The 26,198-nt window shown below is 37.3% G+C and overlaps 1 protein-coding gene across 1 annotated transcript in view; it reads right to left on the bottom strand.

Annotated features, from left to right (window-relative positions):
* Positions 1–26,198, bottom strand: part of LOC150102901 (E3 SUMO-protein ligase RanBP2-like) — a 673,019-nt gene that overhangs the window by 164,468 nt on the left and 482,353 nt on the right. Inside the window, exon 26 of the mRNA XM_090397978.1 lies at positions 20,715–20,864. Within this exon, the coding sequence (XP_090254104.1) occupies positions 20,715–20,864 (150 nt within the window). The remainder of the gene's footprint in view (positions 1–20,714; positions 20,865–26,198) is intronic.

The following is a 26,198-nucleotide window of genomic DNA, read 5'->3' as shown; positions in this document are numbered from 1 at the left end:
TTTGAAATATTGTTGAGAAAATAGAAAGTCATCTTTATATTTTGTTCAAGTATTCTTGATATTTTGTCTAGAACTGACTGTTTAGAAAGTTGATGTAGAGTTTTGCTGATTAATATTCTATTATAACCATTCTTTCGAAGGATGAAATTTGGGAAGTAATGAAGTTGGAGAATACCTTGTATCAACAATAGGTCTCATTGGTAAGTGATATACCTTGATAAGTTTGGAATATTAAGATTCCACTTAACATTGTCATCATCATCATCATCATCAAATTCCTGACATGTACCCTCAACGGGTGTACAGGATATGATAGTACTACATCAAAAATTTACATCATTACTAACTTCCTATCTACAATTTTCCTCCAAATCAGTCTGTTACTTGTCAAGACTCCATTATCAGATCTTATATTTCTATCATCTAAGGCACTTTGTACCGTATCAATCCACCTATATCTCGGTCTTCTTCTGGGTCGTTTTCCTGCCAACCTGGCAGAGAACACTTGTTTTGCTAATCTTTCCTAACCCATTGTGTTTAAGTGACTATACCGCCTGAGATTAGCTCTGCTAACGCATTCCTGGATGCTGACAATGTCAAGTTCTTTCCTAATATCTTCATTTTTAATATGATATTGCCATTGATGCCATCTATTCATGCCACTAATCTTTCACAGGACTCTCATATCTGTGGTTTCTAGTCTTTGGTCAAGTGTTTTACTTCTGACCCAGCTCTCAGATCCATAAGTTAAAACTGGTTTGCACACTGTCTTGTATACAGATAATTTAGTATTCTGACTAATTTCTCTTATTCCATATGAATTTATTCAATTGACTGCCTACCATACAAGCTTTGTTGATTCTGCTGTCTATTTCCATATTTAATTTCCCATCTTCAGTAAAAATTGTGCCTAAGTAGCTGAAATGTTTTACTTGTTCCACAGGTTCCCCATTCACAACACAGTTGACATTTTCAACAATTCTACCTATTTTCATTGTCTTTGTCTTTTTAATGCTGACCTTCATTATAGATACCATACCTATTATGACAGTTATTCAATTTAGTCAGAGAAACTTGCAGACTTGTAGCTGATTTATTTAGAAGTATAACAGCGTCTGCATAAAGTAAAGAGCTGACATTAACATCTCCAATTCTGATATCATGTTTAATACCACTTTCCTTCATAATGTGATCCATATATCTAATGAATAACAAAGGGGATAATGTACATCCTTGTCTCACACCAGATATAACATTAAACAATCTTACAGTACTTCAATTCTAACTACTGACTTACAACTCAAATAAACACTAAGCATTGCTTGATATAATGCCCCATTCACACCATATAATTGATGCGTATTGAATAGCTTCTCTCTTGGCACCTTGTCATATGCGTTTTCCAGATCGAAAAAACTTAAATACAGATCTTTGTTATATTCCCATGCTGTCTCAATTGTTTGTTGTAAAGTGAAGATCTGATCCTAACAGCATCTATTTGGCCTGAATCCAGCTTGTTCTTCACCAAGCTTTTCTTCCACAATTCTTCTCAACCGTTTCTCAAGTATACTTGCATAGATCTTGCCAGGAACACACAGTAAGGAAATACATCTGTAATTCTCACATTCGGTTTTATTTCCCTTTTTATACATAGGCATTATTAGAACTCTACTCCAATCATCGGGTATTCATCCCTCTGTCCAGACTTTCTGAACTATGCAGTGCAGCCAATGTAGGACTTTTATATCACCATACTTAAGCATTTCTGGTCGAATATCATCTACTCCTACTGCATTTCCACATTTCAGTCCTTTGATGGATTTTTCTACTTCAATTCAAGTATATATATATATATATATGTATTCCTAACTGTATGCCTGTTGAGTGTGTTTTACCACTGTGATCTCACTGCATGTTTCATTTAGCTATTTTTCGAAGTAATTACTCCATACTTCAAGAATATCTTTATCTCCACTTTTCATGTCATCTTTATCATCTCTAAGTCCTTTTACAGCACTCTTTCCTCCATTTCTAAGCTTCTTCAACAATCTCAAGAATATCTTACCACCTTCTTGATATTTATTTTCTATGTTCATGCCAAAGCCATCCCATGACTTCTGTTTAGCTAGTTTTCTACAGTTTCGCTTTCTTACATTTGTGTCTGTATTCTCTAAGAGCAAAAGCTTACTTATTTGCAAGGAACTTTTGATATGCTTTCTTCTTTTCCTTCACTGTCTCTTTAACTTCCTGTGTCCACCATGGAGTTCTGATTTTTCTATCCTTGCAGACAACCTAACCATATGCCTCTCTGGCTGAATCAATCAGGGTTTTCTTCAAGGCTTGCCACTGAATCTCCTGTTCTCAAATTCTTTCATTTTTTCTTCAATAATCTTTGTGTATTTTAGTCTACAGTTCACATCTGAGAGCTGCTCAACTTTTATTCGCTTTAAAACTTTCTTACATTTTATTCTTTTCAATATGAAATTCAATTTTATCCTGCTCAAGACTAAATAGTGATCACTTCCAATTTCAAATCCTCTGTACACTCTGGTGTCCTGAACCAGGGAGAAAACATCACTATCAACAATAATATAGTCAATGAGACTTTTCTTATTCCTTGCCTCTTCTCTCCATGTGAATTTGTGCACATTTTCATGTGGGAACATGGTGTTAGTAATAACCAGTCCATGTCCTGAGCAGAAATCCAATAAGTATTTGCCATTATTATTAGCTTTGCTCTTTTCTCCAAATTTTCACAAAATATTTTTGTATGTCTGACAATCATTTCCTACTCTGCTATTTAGATCTCCAACATGGACCAACTTTTCCTTTTTCATTGTGTCAGTTGCTTTTTCTAAAGCATCAAAAAATTCCTCCACTTCTACCTTAGTACAACGTTCTGTGGGACTATAGGCACAAATAAATCACATAGTCCAATTCCCCATTCTCATATTTGCCCACATTACTCTACTTGAGACTGACTGCCATTCAAGAAGATTAGCCTCGTATTTTGTGTTGAATACTATGGCTACTCCTTCTTTTCCTTGATTGTCATTGCCTGATTATAACATTTTGTATTTATTGCTCAGAAAGATCTCACCAGTTTTGGTCTTTTTTGTTTCAGTCACCCCTATTATGTCGATCTGGTACTTATCTAATTCCTCAGCTAGCTCCATTTCTTTGCCATTCATGCTTCTTACGTTGATAGTACCAATCTTTAACTCTGGTGATGTTGAGTTGGGGTTCGGTTTCAGATTTGTTCCAGTAGCTGACTTTTCGCTGTTCGCCCTGGTTCCCTGGTGAAAACAATATTGGCCTTGTTTAACTAGGCGATGCCCCAGCCGGCATGAAATTTTGTCATGTCGTGTAATCATTTTTTATTTTGGTTTAACCAATAAGAATACAATTTGGTCGGCTAAATCCCAAATTGCCAGCCCATCCTCGTTCGTTCAGTATCAAAGTAGATATCCAACAGGGTGCACCACGAGAAGGTGAGGATTGGACATTAGGTCAGAAGCCCTGGTCGGTTCACTGCATTCCTTTAAAGGTTATGTGGAGGTCTCCTCTCAGTTATACAGCTTTGACCCTTTCTAACAGAGCAAACACCCTATAAGAAACATAAAAAATATGCTTGTTATCTAGGTATGAGTAGTTTTGAATACATTAATAAGAAAAGAGAATAAAGAATTGTAAAATAATGAGATGTTATTTACTTGGTATAAGAAAAGAATATGTAAGAAAAGTGTGCCAATGTTAAATGTATAATTTAATACTGAATTAAGGTTGACATTACCTTTAGTGTGAAATAACCTTTATTGTGAAATAACGTGCTAGAAAACGACCAACATAATCTGTGTAAAACTTAAGTTCAAAGTTTGGGGGAGCAAGCAGACAATTGCCTCAAACAGTTTCGTGCTCGCGGGACGTGAAAATAAGTGGCGGGAGAAAATCGGACAACATGAGGTCAGACACATGTGACGATGAATTCTACGTATCAGGTGAACGGCCGAAGTTACGGGAATGCCCGGTAGGGAGGAGGTATAAAAGGGTTGGGGAAACCACACCCCCACCCTCCCCTCTTGTTTCTTAGTTTCACCACGTGGTCGACCGGAGCTCTGGGTGCCTGGTCCGTCGCTGGCACCCAGAGCTCCGTGTGATCGGACAGTTTTCAGTGGAAATCTAATCCTGAAATCCCGAGATACAGCAGCAGGCTATGCCGCTTGGAATGTCGAAGAAAGTATGAGTCCGGAATGCTGTAACAAAAGAGGTCAAGCAGAGGATCGCATTAGCATATCGATGATCGGAAACCTCAATCGTAATGTAGAACCAGGGCATCGAATAAGATATTTAGTGCAACTAGAGAGTGGAACCGTCATGCATAGATAAGTACATATTTTGTTCTTTGATTTGTGTGTAAACCAAGAAATTAATATTATGTAAGACTTTATTATCAAAGCACTCAGAGATAATCATTAGAAAAGACTGTAGGAAAGAGATTTATTGTGTAGATTATTAGTGGATATGCACTATACGAATCTGATTATTGAGTATGTCTAAGAATGTTTAAGAGGATTTAGCCTAAAGAGTGAATGTTAATCTAAGAATCTAAGATTATAATGTGAGACCTATGATTTATGTGAGGTAATTGAGGTTGATTGAATTTTGATAGGCTTTTCTGTGGAAAGTATTAGAGTTAACAGATTTGATTTATTCTTTAGATAGTTTTGAATGGAAGCTTTTCATTGTATTATTAGCTGTATGTACCTTATGCTTAATAAACTTTGCTATTCTTTATTTAAATTTGTCTCTGTATGGAATTCGATGCACCGCTTTTAAAAATAGTTACAAATCTGGGCGGGAAATCACGATTGCATATCTTGTGTTATCTTTGTTAAACTTCTTGATTAACATTCTAATTAATCTAAAGGTCTTAAGTGGTGCAGCAGAAAAAAATAAATTTTCTTAGGACTTAACGAGAAGTTGGTAAGGAATAGTCCGCACATAGGTTTTGGCTTGACTCTCGGGCTATTCCTTTGTGACTTAGAGATACCACGTGCCACACATAAGCAAGGCTTTAAGGAAACTCTTAAAATATATAATTTAAAGGAAATGGGACACAACATAAATGGCGCAGATGGTAGGATGTGACTTACTTAATTAAATTAGGAATATATGTAAATCACAGCAAGTAGGTTTCGAATTCCATTCAGAAAAATTTTAAATTTTGTCAGAAAAAGGTTGATTATAAGAAATTTGTTAAACTTAGATAGCAAGGATGTCCATCCCAAATAGTACTACAGGGATGAATGACAATGAGTTTTTTCAGTGTATTAATCCACACAAGTGTTTCCTCAATTCTCGGGGGAGGAAACAGATGATGTGATCACGTTTTTTAATTATCTAGAGGAACTGAGAACGGCTGGAGGATGGACTGACTTTCAGTTACTGGTTCTACTCCATAACAAGCTGACTGGATAGGAAAAAACCTTCTTGTACCAATCTCTCCCATTCTAAAAGAAACTCTGGAGTACTCCAAATTCAGAGAAGTACTAATTTCTCAATTTTCTAAACTGAGAAGTTTGGGGCCTAATTTGTAGAAGCTCCAGAGATGTATTCAGAAAGATAGTGAGAGTTTTCTGACTTTCAGAATAGATTGCTAATTGTGGCCAGTGCTTTAAGTATCTCCAGTGAGGAAAGACCTCATCTGGACTGGGCTGTCTTCCAGCAATTCAGGCAAGGAGTGAGACAGGAACTAAAAGAAACTGCCTTCAACAAAAGAGTGACTAATTTGGATGAATGCTAAAATGCGGTTAAGGAACGGGAGCAGATCCTGGAGACATCCGTCCCACATCTGCTGCCGGTCTTATAAACTGGGTTGAGGAAGACCACTGTACGATAAGGCAACCCGAACAAGAAAAAGATTGCAGAGAGAAAAAGAACAAATCCAAGATAAGAAAGGGAAACGAGGGCAATGATGGTGAAACGGTAAATAAATTGACTGAAATCCTTCCTGAAACTTGCACGATCAGGGCTTTAGTTAAACAGGAAGTGGAACATCTCCAGAAGCATGTCATGGAGCGATTGGACGAGGTAATGAGAAGACTTGAAACAATATCTGTGAAGGCCCAGAACCTGATTATATCAAAACAGACGAAACCAAAAGTTTAATTCGCGAGGAGGTTAAGAGGCTACAGAGGCCCCTTCTTGACCGAATAGACACTGTCATGGAGAAAATCACAACTCTTACCTCCCAAGAAAATATAGTATTTCCATCAGATCACAGGACGGTCAATAATTTAAGTGATAAAAGGGAACCTCCCAGGTGTTTTAAGTGTGACAGGACTAGGCATCTTGCTCGCAATTGCTACAGCGGTAGGAGGTGAACCAATGGGAATGATAATAAGGAACCTAAGTCCTACACATATGCAAATAGAACATGGAAAAGAGGGCAGAGAATGAAAGAATCGCCTCATGGGATGATGGTGAAGGGCAATGTCCATGGTATGCACTGTAAAGCTTTATTGGACACTGAATCCCAAACCTCCATCATTTCTGAGGATTATTTTAAACTGATAGAGCCCCACTTAGAGAATAGTGTTACATACCTCAGAAGGCCAGTAAGAGTAACTGGGATCACCGCCTCCACAGCTCATGCAATAAAGTCTGCATATCTAAAGCTGTACCTACCCGAATTCAGACTATGTGTGTGGCATGAATTTCTGGTCTTATCCAGGACTTCTCTGCCACAATTCAAACTCATTCTAGGGGATGATTTCTTGAAGAGGTACAATTTCAAATGGATTATGCCAGGAAAGAGGTGAATCTCTAGAGAAAGTCAAAATAGAATCTCTTAGAAAGAAAGGGATGCATCCAGACGTGAAACACAGAAAAAACACAAAAAGGGCCAAGTCAGTAGTTCAATCACTGAACCTAAGAATGATAACTTAGATTTAAAGGAGCCTCATTTGTTGAAAGAGGCAGATCCCCACGTGAGCCTTAGGTCACCAGTCAGAGGGACGTCAAAGGAGACTTCTATCGATAATGAGAACTTGAAATGGGAAGAGAGTCAACAGGTGCTTAGGGAATTATATTACAATCAAGTTGAAAAAAGGAAAGAAAGAAAATCCAGAAAACAAACACTTCTCTTGGCTGTGTATTAAATAAAAAAAAAAAAAAAAAGGAAGAAGACGGTCAGTTTCTAACAGAAACCCCCCCAGAGTTGAAATGAGGAACAGTTGAAAATATAAAATTTTAGAAAATTTTCTTTATTTGAAGGTGGTACATTTGTTATACCCTGATAAGTTTGGAATATTAAGATTCCACTTATCATTGTCTAACAGAGCAAACACCCTATACGAAACAAACAAAAAAAAAACGCTTGTTATCTAGGTATGAGTAGTTTTGAATACATTAATAAGAAAAGAGAGGAAAGAATTGTAAAATAATGAGATGTTATTTACTTGGTATAAGAAAAGAATATGTAAGAAAAGTGTGCCAATGTTAAATGTATAATTTAATATTGAATTAAGGTTGACATTACCTTTAGTGTGAAATAAAGTGCAAGAAAACGACCAACATAATCTGTGTAAACTTAAGCTCAAAGTTCGGATGCCAAGCAGACCGTTGCCGCAAATAGTCATGTGCTCATGGGACGTGAAAATAAGTGGCGGGAGAAAATCGGACATTATGAGGTCAGACACATGTGATGGCGAATTCTACGTATCAGGTGAACGGCCAAAGTTATGGGAATGGCCGGTAGGGAGGAGGTATAAAAGGGTTGGGAAACCCCCCACCCTCCCCTCTTGTTTCTTAGTTTCACCACGTGGTCGACCGGAGCTCTGGGTGCCTGGTCCATCGCTGGCATGCGATCAGACAGTTTTCAGTGGGAAATCTAGTCCTGAAATCCCGAGATACAGCAGCAGGCTAGGCAGCTTGGAATGTCGAAGAAAGTACGAGTCCGGAATGCTGTAACAAAAGAGGTCAAGGAGAGGATTGCATTAGCATATCAATGATCGGAAACCTTAATCGTAATATAAAACCAGGGCATCGAATAAGATATTTAGTGCAACAAGAGAGTGGAACCATCATGTATAAATAAGTACACATTTGTTCTTTGATTTGTTTGTAAACCAAGAAATTAATATTATGTAAGACTTTAATAACAAAGGACTCGGAGATAATCATTAGAAAGGACTGTAGGAAAGATATTTATTGTGTAGAAGATTATGAGTGGATAGGCACTATATGAATCTGATTATTGAGTATGTCTAAGAATGTTTAAGAGGATTTAACCTAAAGAGTGAATGTTAATAGAGATTGTTAAATCTAAGATTATAATGCGAGACTTATGATTTATGTGAGGTAATTAAGGTGATTGAATTTTGATAGGCTTTTCTGTGGAAAGTATTAGAATTAACAGATTTGATTTATTCTTTAGATAGTTTTGAATGGAAGCTTTTCATTGTATTATTAGCTGTATGTACCTTATGCTTAATAAACTTGGCTATTCTTTATTTAAATTTGTCTCTGTATGGAATTCGATGCACCGCTTGTAAAAATAGTTACGAATCTGGTCGGGAGATTTATAGAATATAATTTACGGTCACGATTGCATATCTTGTGTTATCTTTGTTCAATTTCTTGATTAACATTCTAATTAATCTAAAGGTCTTAAGTGGCACAGCAGAAAAAAATAAATTTTCTTAGGACTTAACGAGAAGTTGGTAATGAAGAGTCCGCCACATAGGTTTTGGCTCGACCCTCGGGCTATTCCTTTGTGACCCAGAGACACCACGTGCCACACCTAGGCAAGGCTTTAAGGAAACTCTTAAAATATATAATATAAAGGAAATGAGACACAACATAAGCCCTGCTAATTTTGGAATCCTACCTGCTGATATCACAAAGTTGAAAACTCATGAAAGGATGCTGAGTTCAGAACAGATAATATATGAGGACTTACTGATGACTATTTTATTATAGGGTAATCAGTCAATGATACAAACACCTATATAAAACTAGATCACGACCCACCGGGTCATTTCTATAATAAGACAAATAATTTGAGAAAATAAACATACAGACCTGAAGATGCAAAAAATTGATGCATATCAAGATATCCCTTAGTTGCAAGAACTTTTACAATTCCAGAATTACCTAAGCAGGGCTTACCACAGAGATATATTGTTGATGCAAGGTATTCTCCAACATCAATGGTTCCAAATATCTAGCAAACCTACTAAGTCGCCCCCCCCCCAACACACACACACACACACACACACACACACACACACACACACACACACAATGACCAAACCTCTTTTGTAACGAACATGACATACTTCACAGAATGCATCAATCACATTACAAAAGAACCTACTGTTCTGCTTGCAAGTGTTGACATCATTAATTTGTTCACTAACATACCAATAACAGAAACTTATACCTGCTACTGAGTTAATTTAATGTATTTATTTGTTTTATAAGTGTACATAATAGACTTAACTATTCAGACCTCAGTAAAACATTTAAATATCCTTAAAGTATATATTCTTGGTATGGCTCCTACGAGCAGCAGAACAATCCTGGAGTTTAGGCTTATACGTTGATTCTCATACATAATGTTTTTTCAGGAAATTGACAACACAGAGCAGATAATAACTAAAATATTTTAATTATTACTTCCTATATTTTACCAATGGTAAATTCGCATCTTCAGGGATTAATACACTGGTATTAAACACGTGCACACAGGCCCACTTCAGCAACAAAAATGGAACAGGAGTCCTAATGTCCTGACGAATGACCTAAAGGTCCTATAATTATGTCCCTCATTGGTTTGGTTGGATGTACTTGGACGTTGGGCTCAATATCTGTGGAGGAGGGTTTCCCATATGAGAGGCAGTTTGATACAACTATATTTGTTTAGGATGGGAATAATTGGCAAGAGCTGCAGCATTCGAGGAAAAGACACTCAAATTTAAAATTGCTTGGGTGGAGTTTGTGGCTTTTCTCCAATGGATCCTGTGCAGCCATATTGGTGGAAACAGATGTACAACTGGTGCTCTGATAAAGGATGTTGGCTGTCCTGCCTGTTTGGCCATAGTATGAGCAGTTGTAGCTGCAGGATACCTAGTATCATGTACACTTATAAAACAAATAAATACAATAAATTAACTCAGTAGTAGGTGTAAGTTTCTGTTGTTGGTATGTTAGTGAACAAATTAATGATATCAATGTCCTTTATTTTAGTGTTGCATTCGTTTTAGTAATTATGGACTTTATAACATGGTTGTAAAGTCCATAATTTCTAAAATGAATAATAATGTCAATGCTTGCAAGCAGATCAGTAGGTTCTTTTATGACATGATTGATGAGTTCTATGAAGTATTTCATGTTCTCCAGATAAATCCAGTGATTGTAGCTGGTCTTTGGGAAAGCGGATAAGGGTTGCTAGTTTTCTGTGTAGTTATGCTTTAATATTTTGGCACCTTTTCTGAGATGCCACAAATTTAAAGGATGGTGATGGGTTTACTGTAATCAATATCTGGAAAGTGAGAGGAGTTGGGGTGAAGGTATATGGTGATGGAATTCTTTTTATCTGTTGGGAGGTAGCCAAAAAGTGTTTTTGTTTGGATGAGTTCCATGGTGAGTGCACTGTTATCCAAGAAACTTATTTTTGCCTGGTGGACTAGATTTTTATAGTCCCATATTGTTGGGGAGAGGGGAGGAGATATGACTGATGGATGCATTTACCTGTGTGTAGGAGTTTTCTGTAGACAGTGAAAATCAGAGGTCCATTTGGTTGTCTTAACCACGGTGTCTAGAAAGGACACACTGTTGTTATTTTCTCTTTCTGTTATGAATTGGATTCTAGGATGTTGGTTGTTCAAATGGGATAGGAAAATGTGTAAGATGTCCAAACCATGTGGCCAAATTGCAAACACATTGTCCACATACCGTAACCAAATATTGGGTTTAAGGGAGGGAAGAATTAAGGGCATTATTTTCAAATGATTTCATGAAAAATTTAGCCAGAGGGAGAGAAAGGGAAGCCCACAGCTGTTCCCTCTATTTGTTTGTAGAATTTTTCTAACCAAACAAAAATATCAGATTAAAAAATTCTATCACCATGTACCCACACCACCACCACTACCTTTGTATATATAGATGACAGCAAACCCATCACTATACCTTATATTCATGCATCTTGGAAAAGGTGGCGAAGATTTCAAAAAAAGCACAGTCTGGTGATCACTTATAAACTGCACAGAAAACTAGCAACCCTTATCCACTCCTCCAAAGACCAGTTACAGCTTCTGGATTTACCTGGAATATACCAGGTGCATCCCAAGTAAATCAATTTCCTGAAACAACTATAAACAGAAATTTCTTTGCACGCAAGACCCACAAGTTTAGTAAGTTAAAACTGAAGCTAGCGAGAAAACTCGCCACGTTAGCTTACCTTAAACACTTTAGAGATAACAAAGTTATTCCTGATTGTGTAAAATTAAACACTGGTTCCATTCAAACAAGGTACACTGCATTTACAAGTCCACTAGCTTTGCCACACTATGGTAGCAAATTTGGTGTTTGCCTATATTAGCAAAGCTATCTGTAGGCTACAAGAGGTGCCATCCACCAAGCTGCATGCTATCCTATGGACAATCCTCTTAGACATCTTGAATGCAACGGACACCAAGGAATTCAAAAATGTAAGAAGTGGGCCCATTAGAAAGTTTAGCAACTTAAGAAAAAAATGTACCAATGCCTGTTAACCTAACCATCACTGCACTTAGTCATGGCCAAAACTTCGGCATCACATCCAGACAAGTAGCGATCAAAGATTTCATGATCCAAATCGAGAACAGAATCTACAACCTTTCTACCAGTGAGGCCAACAATATCCAGCTTGATGTAGGCAATGTGTTGTTACAGGCTAAACCTCCTGCAAACAACCTGCCCAACAGAGAATTTAAAGCCCTTCTCTACATTTCAGAATTAACTAAAAAAAAATAATCCTGAAAGAGACAAGGACAATTCTACTGTCATTCTAAATTATTCAGCTTATAATAAAAAAAATGACCACACTTCTTAAAGATCAATCCAACTAATGCCAACTGAATTACGATCCCACTTACACACAGATCACAACCATCCAATGACTCCTAAAAAATGTCACTTTCTGGCCAGCAGATATCACCAACAAACTAAATTATAATTCCAAGAACCCTACCCGTATTTATGGACTTCCAAAAATCCATAAAGAAGATGTACCACTATGCCCAATTGTAGATAGTATCAACTCACCCACCTACAAACTAGCCAAACATTTAGTCAAAGTGCTTGCTAAAAATACAACCAATACCTCGTCACATATAAAAAAACTCAGCCCATTTTAAATCCAGTACACAGACCTCATGCTCCTAAACACTGACATACTGGTCTGTCTCTATGTCTCCTCCTTATTCACAAATATCCCACTTAAGGACACCCTTGCTCTTATCCAAGTAGAATTTCCTCCTGGTATCCAAGCCCTGTTTCAGTTCACCATGAACTTGGGCTATTATGTTTGGCAAAGAAAATTCTACAAAAGAATAGAGGAAACAGCTATGGGCTCCCCTTTCTCTCCCTCCAGCTAAATTTTTCATGAAATATTTGAAAATAATGCCCTTAATTCTTCCCCTCCCTTAAACCCACTATTTGGCTATGGTATGTGGACGATGTATTTGCAATTTGGCCACATGGCTTGGACACGTTACATTTTCCTATCCTATTTGAATAGCCAACATCCTAGGATCCAATTCACAAGAGAGAGAGAAAGTAACAACAGTCTGCCCTTTATAGCCACCCTGGTTAAGAGAACCAAATGGATCTCTGACTTTCACTGTCTACAGAAAACCCGTACACACAGGTAAATACATCAATCAGTCACATCACCCCCACCCAAAAATATTGAACTATAAAAACCTTAATTCACTTGGCAAAAGTAATTCTCTCAAATAATACTGCATTCACCACAGAACTCACCCACATAAAAAACACTTTTTTTGGCCAATGGCTACACCTCCCAACAGATAAAAAGAAATCTATCACCACACACCCACAATCCCATTCCCACCCTTCCAAATATAGATTACAGCAAATCTATCACCATTCTTTACATAGAACCTCAGAAAAGCTGGCCAAGGTCTTAAAAAAGCATAAGTTCATAAGTGGTCACCTAAAAATGGAGACCCTCATTGGCAGAAATTGAATCTAATGGTCAAGTATACCACTGGATTTGGGTGTATACTTGGTATACACCCAAACCAATAAGTGGCATAATTATACGACTTTAGGTCATCCTGCATCTCTCCTCTTCCGTATTTGTTATGGAAGTGTGCCTGCATGCATATGTTTAATATCACTGTATTAATCCCTGAAGATACCAATTTAACTTTGGTGAAATATAGGAAGTAATTAAAATATTTTAGTTATTATTTACTCTACATTGTTAATTTCCTGAAACAACATGATGCATGTAGCAGAACAATGGCAGCTAAGACGTCTTTATTAGGAATATTAAATTTGCATGATATTGTAAAGTATAAAATTTGTGATATGCATTCATCACAAAATTTGAAAGATTAATGGAAGGAGATCCAAATTGGTGAGCAAGTGTGTGTAATAAATGTTTTGACAGTGAGTGCAGAAACATCAAATTACGTGATAGTAGACTAGAGAGTACTGATAAAAGATTGGAAAATGTAAATATCAGTGATAATGCTGTAAGTGTCATGGTGTTAGCTCAGAAGAAAGTAGAAGACCTGAATAAAGAAATAGCCTACTTGCATGTCGTCCTTCACAGGACAGAACAAAGCGTGAATTTGAAAAGCTGCAGAAACAGCAAGAGATTAGTTGAACTAAGATAGAAAAAAGCAAGATGTCTGAAACACTAAAGAAAACTGGAAGGATAGACAAGAGAAATAGCATAAGCAGATAAATTTTTGTTGCGATTCTATGATAAGGGGGGTACTTCACGAAAGCATTACAAAATCTAGTTTAACAGGTGTGAAAATTAATATTAATGAATGTTGTCAGAATACAGAAAAAAGAAGGTAAAATAATTGGCTGTTTTAGCTGGAACCAATGACCTGAGAGGTGAAAAGTATTGCATGAGGGGAGGATGTGAAAGTTACCGGAAGAAGCAAAAGAGTGACAGGGTGATGTTAGTAAGTCTGCTGCCATGCAGACTTATTAACATCAATAGGTGAGGAAAGCTAATGAATCAATATGAGGTTGTGCAAAAGGAATGATGTAGAGTTTGTACCTATGATCTTAGTTTGATGGACAAAACGATTGGTACAAAGCTGATGGAATGCACTTAAATGGATTCTAAGTTAGGTGTCTAGAGAGCTTTGTTCACTGAAAGTATGGAAGGGCAAGTAAGGAAAACTAAAGAAATTAGGATAGATGCAGGCTAGCATGCACGTCTGTGATCATTCGGGTGAAGGCATCTTTCAGACAATATCAAATGGAGGACAATTCAGGATGTACAGGTGGTTGGGGATGAGACGATGCTACAGTTTCTAGAAACTAATGGTAGAAGTATCAGGAATAAGGGTGAAGAGATTTTGGCATTGGTTAGTGCACCGTCACCAAAAGTTATAAGTATTAGTGAGACTTGGCTAACAGTAGATGACAAAGTTACACGAATAGAATGTGATAGATTTAGTATTTTCAGGAAGGATAGAGTAGACAGGACAGGAGTGGAATAATGATGATGACAGCAGATGAATTGCAGCCAACAAGAGTACGAGTCAGTCAGGCAAATTGCTGTTCTTTTGAGTCAGTATGATGTGAGATTGAGGCCAAGAGGACAAAATATAAAAATAGTTGCTGCTATAGGCCAGGGGATACCAGAGATGATGGGGAAAATATGCATTTGCAGATCAGTACAATGAGTTCAAGTTGAGTAATTATGATGGAGGACTTCAACTTGGAAGACAAATTGGAAGAAGGAAAGATCATATACAGGAAGGAAAAACGGAATTTATACACTTACTGAGATAATTACTTAAACAGAATGTGATGGAAGGGACTCCGAGTACAAGAGTGGATCTGGTTATAAGATCAGAAGACCCATCCATAACTAAAGTGGCTACACTGCCTCCTCCTAGGGAAAGTGATCACGTGCTCTTGACTTGGGAAGTACTAAAACATGTGGAACTTCCAATTAAGAAAAAGGTACATGTGGAACTACAAAGCAGGTGATTGCAATACACATAGGAGAAACCTTGAAGCAATACCATGGCATAAAGATCTGCAAGGGAATGATGTTCACAGTGCATGGGGGGGGGGGGATAGTCAATAGGACAGTAAATCAGGTAGGAGTTAGATCATTATCATAAGGTAAGGAAGGCAAAATCAGATTGTAAGAAGAAACTAATCCAGCAGGCCAAAAGAAATCCCAGAGTTCTTTGGTTACATGAAAAGGAAGAATGACTATGGAAAGACAAATATCTTCAACAAATGCTAACGACAGTGAGGTGACAGAATCAGATAACGCAATTCAGTTAATGAGTGATAATTTTGCAAGGGCATATCATCCAAGTGAAGATATTGCTATGACAGAAGTGACAAGGACTGATGTGATATGAGGCTGATGAACTGGAGATATTTAGGATATTGCAGAATCTCAGTGTAAATATGGCAGTGGAATTAGATGGGATATCAGCTCACATTTTAGGAAAATGTGCAAGGAAACTGGAAACTCCTCTAATTAGGTTTAAGTCTCAGCTCTGGCATAGTCTCAAGGGAGTGAAACAGGACAAAATAATTCCCTTGAATAAAGTAGGCACTAGGACTTCAATAGCAAATTATAGACCAATCAGTATCTGAGGTGTGGCAGTAAAAGTAGTGGAAAAGTTGGTCAGAGAGAGAATCAGGGCTGGTGGATACTTATGAAGGGCAGTATGGCTTTGTGAAGGGCCAGTCATGCTTAGTAATTTAACTTTTAATAATGAAGTGACAGATGAGTTGCAAAAATGGAATAGCTACATGGTGATATTGCTGGATTTTGTAAAGGCATTTGACAGAATACCATATGGAGCTCTATTACACTAATTAGAACAATAAGGAGGGTTATGAAATGGTGATATGGATATGATGGTGACTGATGGACAGATACCAAAAAATAGTATGTGGAGTTGCAGAATTCACGAGAATGTAGGTGACTAGATGTGCTACAAGGCTCTGTGCTAGGACCACTGCTGTTTAATTTGTATATAATCCTATATGAAATAATTCGAAGGGAGATATTCAGTTGTTTGCTGATGATGCAAAGTTAGGTGGTGTAATAGTTAATCAAGGTGATGTTGAGGGCAAAACATAATATATGTAAATTTAATGTGGAAAAGTGTCAAATTATGGATTTTGGGATAAAACGATTACAAGCTGTGTATCACATTGAGGGAACCATATTCCAGGAAGTTGATGAAGTCAAGGAATCAGGGATAGCAGCAGATAGAGTTGAAGATTAGAGAGCATATTTGCTAAAGTAGCCAGGACACCATACAGGAGTACTCGGTTATTGAAGAACACACTAACAAGCAGAGATAACGGAGTTATCATTCCTCTTTATAAAGCTTTGATATGAACATATCTGAATTTACTGTGCTCAGTACTAGTCACCTGGATTTCTTGGGGATGAGGAAGTAGTGGAGAGAATCCAGAGGTGAATGACCAAGATGGTGAGTAGTCTGAAACATTCCTTATGAGGGCAGATTGAGGATTTATGGGTTGCAAAAGTTGGATGACAGGCAAAAACAGGAGGATAAGGGGATAGGATAAAACATTTAAGTTGCTTAAACAATTTTGTATAATTAATACAAACAAAGGAAAGGAAAAATAAAGGCAATATTTCAGCACTTGGCTTGATTAGAGAGAGAGAGAACAAGAGTTCATCGATGGAAGTTAGGTAAAAGTGTGAAGAATAGATTTTTTGCTTGGAGAGTGGAGGCAGAAACCCAAGTGCATACCAAATCACGTTAAGACTTGTTGAAACATATCTTAGCCATATTAGCATGTGGGGAGGGGTATGAAAGTATGGCTTGTTGCGCTCACTTCCACAGTACATAATTATCACTTCAATTGTAACCTACCTAACTTGTGTCACCTACCACCCATTATACTGTTAAAAATAGCAGAGCAAAATGATATCCCTGAATCCATGGCTTGGAGAGCAATTTGTCGATTACAAGCTGGACAAACGCAGCAAGTTGTAGCTCAACTGTGTTGTGTATCTCAAATTCGTGTGTAGAGGCTTAAGTGCTGTGAGGACATCATGTTGGAGGCTTAATGGATTTTTTACAACACTCAAAAAAGGATTAAAATAGAATTTAATACTTCCTATATTTCGTCCTAGTCACTAGGACATCTACGGGAATTACAAAAAACAACTAATGTAACATAACACAAATAACAAACAATACTAAGACCAACCACGTGGGTGACACTAAAGTCCTATCTAGGTGGAGCGCCCTCTAAGGGCGGTTGTAGGTCGCCTGGAATGTAAGATGGGACCTCTGGTGATGAGTGTTTACCAAATCTTCGGAAGCTTAATGCAACCGTATTTATTAAGATTTGGTTGGTTTCTGAGAGCTGCTGCTGCTGCTGCTTCTAAGAATAGTCTCTCTTTCTTGAATTTGCTGTGGTGGAGCATGGTCCAAAACATGGTCAGCCAAGCCTGAATGACCATAGTTGTGTTTACAGATGTAAGACTTGTGTTCCTCCAGGCGGATGAATGCTGATCTGCCTGTCTGTTCAAAGTACACCAGCTTACAGGAACAGGGTACTTTGTAAACTCCAGGCAGAGAGAGAGAGAAAGGAGGGAGCTGATCTTTCGTAGAATGGATAAGGGTAGCAAGTTTGCGGTGGGACTTATATGCTGTGTGTAGGTTGTACTTTTTTAGAATCTTGGCTATTTTTTCGTATGTGCCACGGATGTAGGGAATGGTGATGGCATTTTTAAAATCTTGTTGACGAGAAGGACGGGGAATGTGGGAGGAACTGATTTTTTTTTGATACCGTGATCGCTGTAGCCATTGGAGAGGAAAGTGCTGCATATGTGGTTAAGCTCAATAGTGAAGGCGGTTCCACTGGAACAAAGATTGTGGGCTCTCTTAGTAAGAGTTTTAATAATGCCATATTGTTGAGAGGGGTGGTGGTGGGAGAGTTTGTGAATGTATCTGCCTGTGTGTGTGTAGGTTTTCAGTATACAGTGATGGCAAGTGTATCATTAGGCAGGCGTGTAACAAGGTATCTAGGAAGGGTAAAAAATTGTTCTTTTCCTTTTCCATAGTGAACTGGATTCTTGGATGTAGGCTATTGAGATGACTGAGGAAGGAGTCTAACGTGTCTGGGCAATGAAGCCTAATAGAGAACACATCATCTACATATCTTAGCCAGATAGAAGGTTTGAGTGGGGCTGAGTCTATGGCTCGTTTTTCGAAATCATCCATATAGAAATTGGCAAGAGGGAGTGAGAGAGGGGAACCCATGGCGGTTCCCTCTATCTGTTTGTAGATTTTGTTCTTCCAAGAAAAATACCCAGAGTTAATGGCAAAGGAAAAGAGATCTAAGATGTCAGACGGAAAAATATTTTCTAAGAGAGATAAGGTGTCAGTTAAGGGAATATTGGTAAACAAAGAGGAGATATCAAAGCTTACCAATATGTCTGCGTTATTCAAGGTTAAATTTTCTGTGAGGGCTTTAAAGTGGGTCGAGTTTTTTATGTAGGAAGGGGACTTCCGGTGAGGGGGATCAGAGAGTTGGCCAGCTGTTTAGTTAGTCTATAGCAAGGTGCATTGGTGGCATCTACTATAGGCCTGAGTGGGGAATTGGGTTTGTGGATTTTTGGTAAACCGTATATTCGGGGGGGGGACGGGAGCGGAAAAGTTTAAGCTTTTTCGTGACATCAGGGGGCCAGGAAGATACTTTTTTGAGTAAAATTTTTGTTTCTTAACTTGTGTTTTTGTGGGGTCGTGTTCTAGTGGGATGTAGGTAGCGTGATCACGGAGGATAATGTTCATTTTATGATTATATTCACTGGTATTAAGAACGACTGTGGTATCACCCTTATCCGCTCTGGTGATGACGATACTTTTTTCTTTACGTAGTTTCAGGAGAGCCGTGCGTTGGGCATATGATAAATTACTTTTCATGATGTATCTCAAAGTGTAATTTTGTAACTCTGGAATTGTTTTCTGGAGATGGGAAATGTTCGAAATTATCTTCATACCATACATTCATATGCTCGAAGACCAATGGTTTGCATTCCACTGCAAATCACAAAAGAGCCCGAAGAATTTGGGCACAGGAACACCGTAATTGGACAAATGAGTATAGGGCTCTTGTACTTTTTAGTGACAAGTCACTATTTTAGTAACTTTTAAAAAGTGACAAGTCCAGATTCAGTCTGCAACTAGATAAACGATGTATCTTGATATGGAGTGAAAGTGAAATAAGAAATAATCCACAGTTTCTTTGTGAAAGACCCCAACATCAAGGTGGGAATTTAATGGTATGGGCTGGAATAAGTATAGGTAGTCATACTGATCTCTATTTTATCAAAAAAGGGTTCCTTAATAGCCCAAAGGTATCACGATAAGATTTTGGAACCTATAGTTCATCTATATACTGCTGCAGTTGGCCAAGAATTCATTTTTATGAATGACAATGCTCGTGCAAATTTTGTACAAGAGTGGTTTGAGGAAGAAGGTATTGAATGAATGGACTGGCCTGCCTGCCTGTTCACTGCATTGTATCCCAATCGAACATGCCTGGGATGATTTAGGTAGGTGCATTTCTGCTCAACTGGTGACACCACGATTGCTTCAAGAGCTCGAAATTGCTCTCACAGAATAGTGGGGAAATATCCCACAAGAACTGTTTGATCATCTTATCCGGTCCATGCAATCAAGATGTACCGCTGTTCTGGCTGTTAATGGAGACCATATGCCCTATTAAAAATTAACAACAGCGTTTTTGGCTATTCTTGTTAAAATTATTTCATGCTAAAATGTATAATTTGTTAAATTTGTAATATATATCGATTATTTAAACAATATCTCATCAATTACACCTTATCCATAAGTAAGAAATATTTATTCATGTATAAAGTACCCAATAATTATAATTATTTGCAAAAATTTATAATTCCGACAGAAACTAAAATATCCCCTAATTGTGTTGAGCAGTGTAGTACAAGCACTAAAATTTTTTCTTAAGTGTTCAACGAATCAGCTGAAATGATCAAACATTCTGAACAGTGGAATTTAAAACAAGGGCTAATTCTACATCAAGTCTGGTCTTTTCTACTTCAACACAACACACACAAACATGCAGTTGCAGAGTTCACAGCAAACCGTTAACCAGCAAACAACATCATAGCAATGGAGTGCTTTCCATTGTTATTCCTGTTTTTTAGATATTTTATTACATTACCTGTTATAACCTGTTTTTTTTTTACTTTATTGAAGTATCTCTTCTGAATATACAAACCAATAATTTTAACAAAACTAGTAGAAAGAAAAAATAAAAATTATTCTCTTCTATCTGTTTCTTTCATATGGAATAATACTTGCAAAAAAATTTCTAATATGTCTTCGCTCCACAGAAGCCAATGCAATGACATGACTATGAAAGTTTATTATAAATTATTTCAAATTTACCTTTATGAGGTGGTATTTCATCTCTACAGCCTCTACAACCTGGACAAGGAGCTTTATTTTCATATAAAAAAAACGATGGTGGTAAAAGTAATCTTTTTGCTTTCTCAAGCTGATCTTCTGTGGGCTTCTTTTCAAAAATTATTTCTATTTCTAAAGCCGAAAACAATGAATGTGTAAGTAAGGAATTTACATGCAAAATTAACAAAATTAAATAAGATTTTAAATAACAATGCTTCCTTTAAGAGATATAAGAACTAGAGGTACAGATGGTACTTAAGTGATGAAATTTATAATCACAGGTGCATATTTTGAGTTTCATATATCAGGAACTACAGCAAAAAAGACAAAATAAAAAAACAACAACAGATATTTAGTTCATAAGTAACAAATTCTATGCAAAATAATCCACAGAGAGCTATTATCTACTCCAGTTATATACACTCTGGGAATGTGCAAGATATTATGATAATATCTCATGAAAATGCTACATCATTACTAACTTCTTATCAACTAATTTCTTCCAAATCAATCTGTTATCTGTCAGGATCTCAAATACTGTTAAATCTTAAATTTAGGACTTTGATACTCTTATTACTGTACAAATTCACTTATAATTTGGTCTACAACTGAATATTTTCTTGTCTTGTGGTAAAAACACACTTGTTTGCTAAACTTTTCTCTCCCCTTCTGCTTAAGTGACAGCTTCAGATTAGCTCTGACCACATATTCCTCAATGCAAACAATGTCAAGTTCCTTAATGCTGATTTTAATACAATTTGTACAGTGATGCCATCTGTTCCCTTTCCTAATCTTTCTTGGAACTCTCATAACTGTGATCTCCATAAAATTAACTTGAACACTCCCTTGATCCAGCCACTTGAGGGTATCGCCCTAATCTCACTTATTCCATAAAAATTTACTCAGCTAATTTTCTACCATATCTTTTCTAATTTTGTTGTACATTTCAATACTTAATTTGCCATCTTCACTAAAACTGTGCCTAAATATTATTATTTATATGAGCAATCCATGGAATCAAAAGACTCATCGTGGGAGACCCACTCTTTATTAATACAATACCTATCATACACCTCCATAAACCTATTCACTGTTGGGACACTCGAAACATCTCTGGCAACCCATTCCAATCATTCACCACTCTCCAAGAAAAGAACTGCATACCCTAACTAACCACACTTTTAGACAGTTTCCAAGTGTGACCCCTTGTTTTAGTCCTACTCACCATGTATTAAAAAAATTTCTCTGTGTCAATCTTACAGAATCCATTTAAGTTTCTATCATATCCCCCCTCTCCTCTGCCCGTCAGCTAAACTTTGCAACTCAAACATCCACAATCTGGTGGCAGGTCTGTGGAATGTTCCCTATGAGGTCACTCATCCCTGAATCCTCTCCACAATCTCCCGATCCCCAAGAAACGCAGGTGACAAAATCTGTGCATAGTAGTCAACATGTAACCGAATCATAGTCTTATAAAGAGGAATACAACCATCTTATCTTTACTTGTCAATGTGCTCTTCAGCATCCAAGTAATCCTGAGCAATTTTGCCAACTCTTGCAATATGTTCTTCTGAATTTCAAATCTCTATCAACCATGACCTGTATATCTTTAGCCTCATCAATTTCCTGAAAACTAATACCATCAATATGATAGGAAGTGTGTAATGTTTTCATCTAGAAGCGTATTACTTTACATTTTACAACATTGAAATGACAACCATTGTCTTCTGGTCTCACTGCCAATTTATTTAAATAATCTTTTAAGATATCTGCATCACCCTTATCAACTATTGCCCTCACTAATTTTGCATCATCAGCAAACAATTGAATGCATCTCTTCATATCTTCTGCTATATCATTAATATACAAATTAAACAGTAGTGGTCCTAGTGTAAAATCTCTCACAATAAAATTTTTTATGAAATTTCCGAGATCGATTTTACATAGGTTTCCGAACATATAGAAATTATAATGTATTAAAATGAATTTATAGCTCTACTGTTAAAATACATAATTCAATGCATATTGAAGTATATGTAAAATGGAAAGAAAGGGATTAACTCGGATTATAGCGATGACAAAGTAAGAACAAAAGTTTGCAAGGTTGTGTGAATATAGAAATATGCCCCCAAGAACAGCGGGAGCAGAAGTGACGTCATCGTGCTCATGGGTAATCCTGGAAACTACACCAGAAGAACAACGGATTAGCAATGATATAAAGGAGCTCTAGGCTCTCGGTTCCCGGATTTTTTTTCGTCTCCAGATTTTGGTTCCAGGTATGTGAACCCAGGTGGAGGGAGGGATAGAGGAGAGGACGTTATTTCGATACATTTCCTGTGGATGTAAGGACATGTGCTATGAGAGCATGGTTACCAGTTAGAAATTGCAGTGACTTCAGTAGTTCCATTTCAGTTTTCCAACAGAAAATAAACCTAAGCTTTCCCGGAAAACTTCTACAGCAGAACCGCCTGAATCGTCCGGGCAACAGCCAGTACCCAGGAAGAAGACAAAACGTCTAGCTAAGTTAGCTAAAGTTTGTCCAAGTAGATTGAGCTGTATTTGTAAGTAAGAACTACTTTGTTAATGTCTTAAAAGAGTGCACTTGAGAATTGTATGTGTGCTTACAGGAAATTGTTAGTATTTAGTTAGTTAATAGGTTATGGTAATGAAAGGGGAAAACTAATGAATGTATTGAAAGAAGTTTTAACTAAGGGTATTTATAAGAAGCACCTATGTCTAATTTCGATATCTAAGCATTGTGTCAGGGTTAACTAAGTGTTGTGTGTATAATGTTTAGTCGCATGTTTTTGCCTACTGTGTATGTAACAGGCATTAGAGATACAGAGTTAATGTCTTGTTTGTGTAACTATCTTGCAAATGCAATGACTAAAAAAAAAATAAAAAACCTGAACATGTGAGCCTATTTAATTAAGAATTGCCACGACTAGAAAGTTGAATTTGATCTTGCATATGTTCCATACTTAAATTCTCAAACTATATATATATATATATAATTTAGAATGGCACAGTTCTTAAACAGATAAATTTTTCTAAATTGCATAGTTTGAGAGTTGGTTACCTGTTTATCGTGGATAGAGTAATAACAAAAGTCATTCACTGGCAGTGCAGACATAAAGAAGATTATAAGGATTAATAGTGAGGTCTATATTAAGCAGATTATAGTTTTATTTGAGTGAAGTAGAAGAAATAAGTTGGCCTAAAGTGAACATGTAAAAGGAATAAAAGACGCAGCTGATAGCAATATAAAGTTGATGACAGAATATTGATAACAGAATATTAGAATTTTACAATGGCACAGCAGACATAAATATTTACACTAGTACAGAGCCCTGGGGCACTCCACTAGTCAACTCTCATTTGCCTTGATTCCATTCCACCAAACACCACCATCTGATGTCTATTCAGTCATCCCCCCCCCCCCCCCCCATCTATGCCATCAGCCTCATATCCATGCCCATTGGCTCCAACTTATGTAATAGTTTACCATGCAGTATTCTGTCAAATGATTTTGCAAAGTCCAGAAGAATCATGATATAGCCATTACATTATCCGATTCTGCTGTCATCTTATTATAAAATGTGCATAAATTACTGACGCAGGACCTACTTTTTATCAATGCTGTCCTCACTAGTTTTGCATTATCAGCAAACGACTGAATGTTCCTCCTTCAAATCATCTGTACTATATCATTAATATACAAAGAGTAGTGGTCCTGGGGTATGGCACTAGTAACACTCATTCATTTTATAATAGTTTGTAATAACAGTTTTGTAAAAGTCAATAGGAACTTACAAAAAGGCACGTGCACGCAGGCACTACAACACAGTAACTGATAATGAAGAGATGAAGCTATTCTTTCCCTAGAAGTCCTGATGGTACCCTCTAGCGGACTAAGTGGGTGTTCTTGGCCATTGGGCTGAAGGTCTGCTGATATATGTCTCCCAAATTTGGGGCAGTTGCATACAACCAAATTTGCTGAGGTTTGGAGAGTTTCTTAGGGCTGAGGCAGATTCCATAAATAGTCTTTCGAATTTGTATTTGCTACGGTGTATTACTGTAGCTTTCTTCCACCGTATTCTGTGGCGAGTATCCAGAGCATGGTCTGCAAGACCAGAATGCCGGCTGTACTTGTGAAACTGGATGTAGTCCTTGTGTTCAGAAATTCTGATATTCGCTGTCCTGCCTGTTTGGCCAGAGTAAGACAGTTTACAACTGCAAGGGACCTGGTATACACCAGGTAGGTCTAGGGGAAATGGTTGGTCTTTGGTGGAGCAGATAAGGGATACCAATTTTCTGTAAGGCCTGTAACAGGAGGTGAGGTCATGTTTTTTTAAAATTTTAGTAATTTTTTCCGAGGTGCCTCGGATATAGGGAATGGTGATGGATTTAGAGTAATCTTTTTTGTGGAGGTGGGGCTGTGGTTTGTAGGTTTTAATATTTTTTGGATTTTTTTTTGAGGGGTAGCCATTGGCTGAGAAAGTGTTGATGTGATTTAGTTCAGTGTTTAGAGCCATGTCGTTAGAACAGATTAGTTTAGCTCTGCTGTATAGTGTTTTCACCACTTCATACTACATTCACCAACAACCCCCCCCCCCCCCCCCCCCACACACACACAACAATATGGAGTGGTGAAAACACTATACAGCAGGGCTAAACTAATCTGTTCCTTGTGCCTTTTTGTAAGTTCCTATTGAAAATGGCAACGTGACGTTGCCAAAATATCGGAAATATTTATTAAAGTGTAATTTAATTTATATTCGGATCTACATTGTTCAATTCCTTGAGTGATTTAGAAAGGTATAAAGATCGAGAAGAGAGGAGGAGTATTGTTCACGATAGCAGGAGAGTTATCTCCACACAAGGCAGAGGTGAAAAGAGGAACTGCTAGCAGTGCTTCTGAAGCAGTATGGTGCAAGACAGAGGCTGGCACGAAGAAAGGTGTAGGCAACATGGCTCAGTGGATCAAAAGAAGGACAAACAGTATGAGAGATTTCGATTAGGGTAATAAGATTAGAATGAAGAAACAGCATCTGGGAATAAGGAAAATTAACTTCTGGTGTTCTTGAGAAACAATTCTCTTATGAAGTATGTAATGATGGACATGTGAAGACTGTAAATCTTGGATCTGATCATTTCATCAGAAATAAAGATAGATTCAGTGCATCATAATGAGTGAAAAAAATGGGATAGGATGGACTGCTGGTGAAAAAGCAATAAGTATATGAAGGATTACGTAAGCTTGATATCAATAAGAAAACAGTACTTGGACATATCACCGTGTCTCAAGAAAATGTTCCATGGAGTAATCGGTGTACCACTTTAACAAGTCTTACAACAACACAAGCACTGAAGGAGTGGAAAGAAGGCAAAACTATTAAAATCGCAAAGCCGAAATTACAAATTATAGGCAGATCTGTGGAAGATGTTGGAGAGATTGTGAGAGCT

Source organism: Typopeltis vanoorti, chromosome 9 (genome assembly GCF_054136105.1).
Source record: "Typopeltis vanoorti isolate ZY-2024b chromosome 9, IOZ_Tvanoo_1.0, whole genome shotgun sequence".
NCBI classification, from domain to species: domain Eukaryota; kingdom Metazoa; phylum Arthropoda; class Arachnida; order Uropygi; family Thelyphonidae; genus Typopeltis; species Typopeltis vanoorti.
Note: the sequence above shows the minus strand (reverse complement) of the source record. Positions and strands in the feature narration are given on the sequence as shown.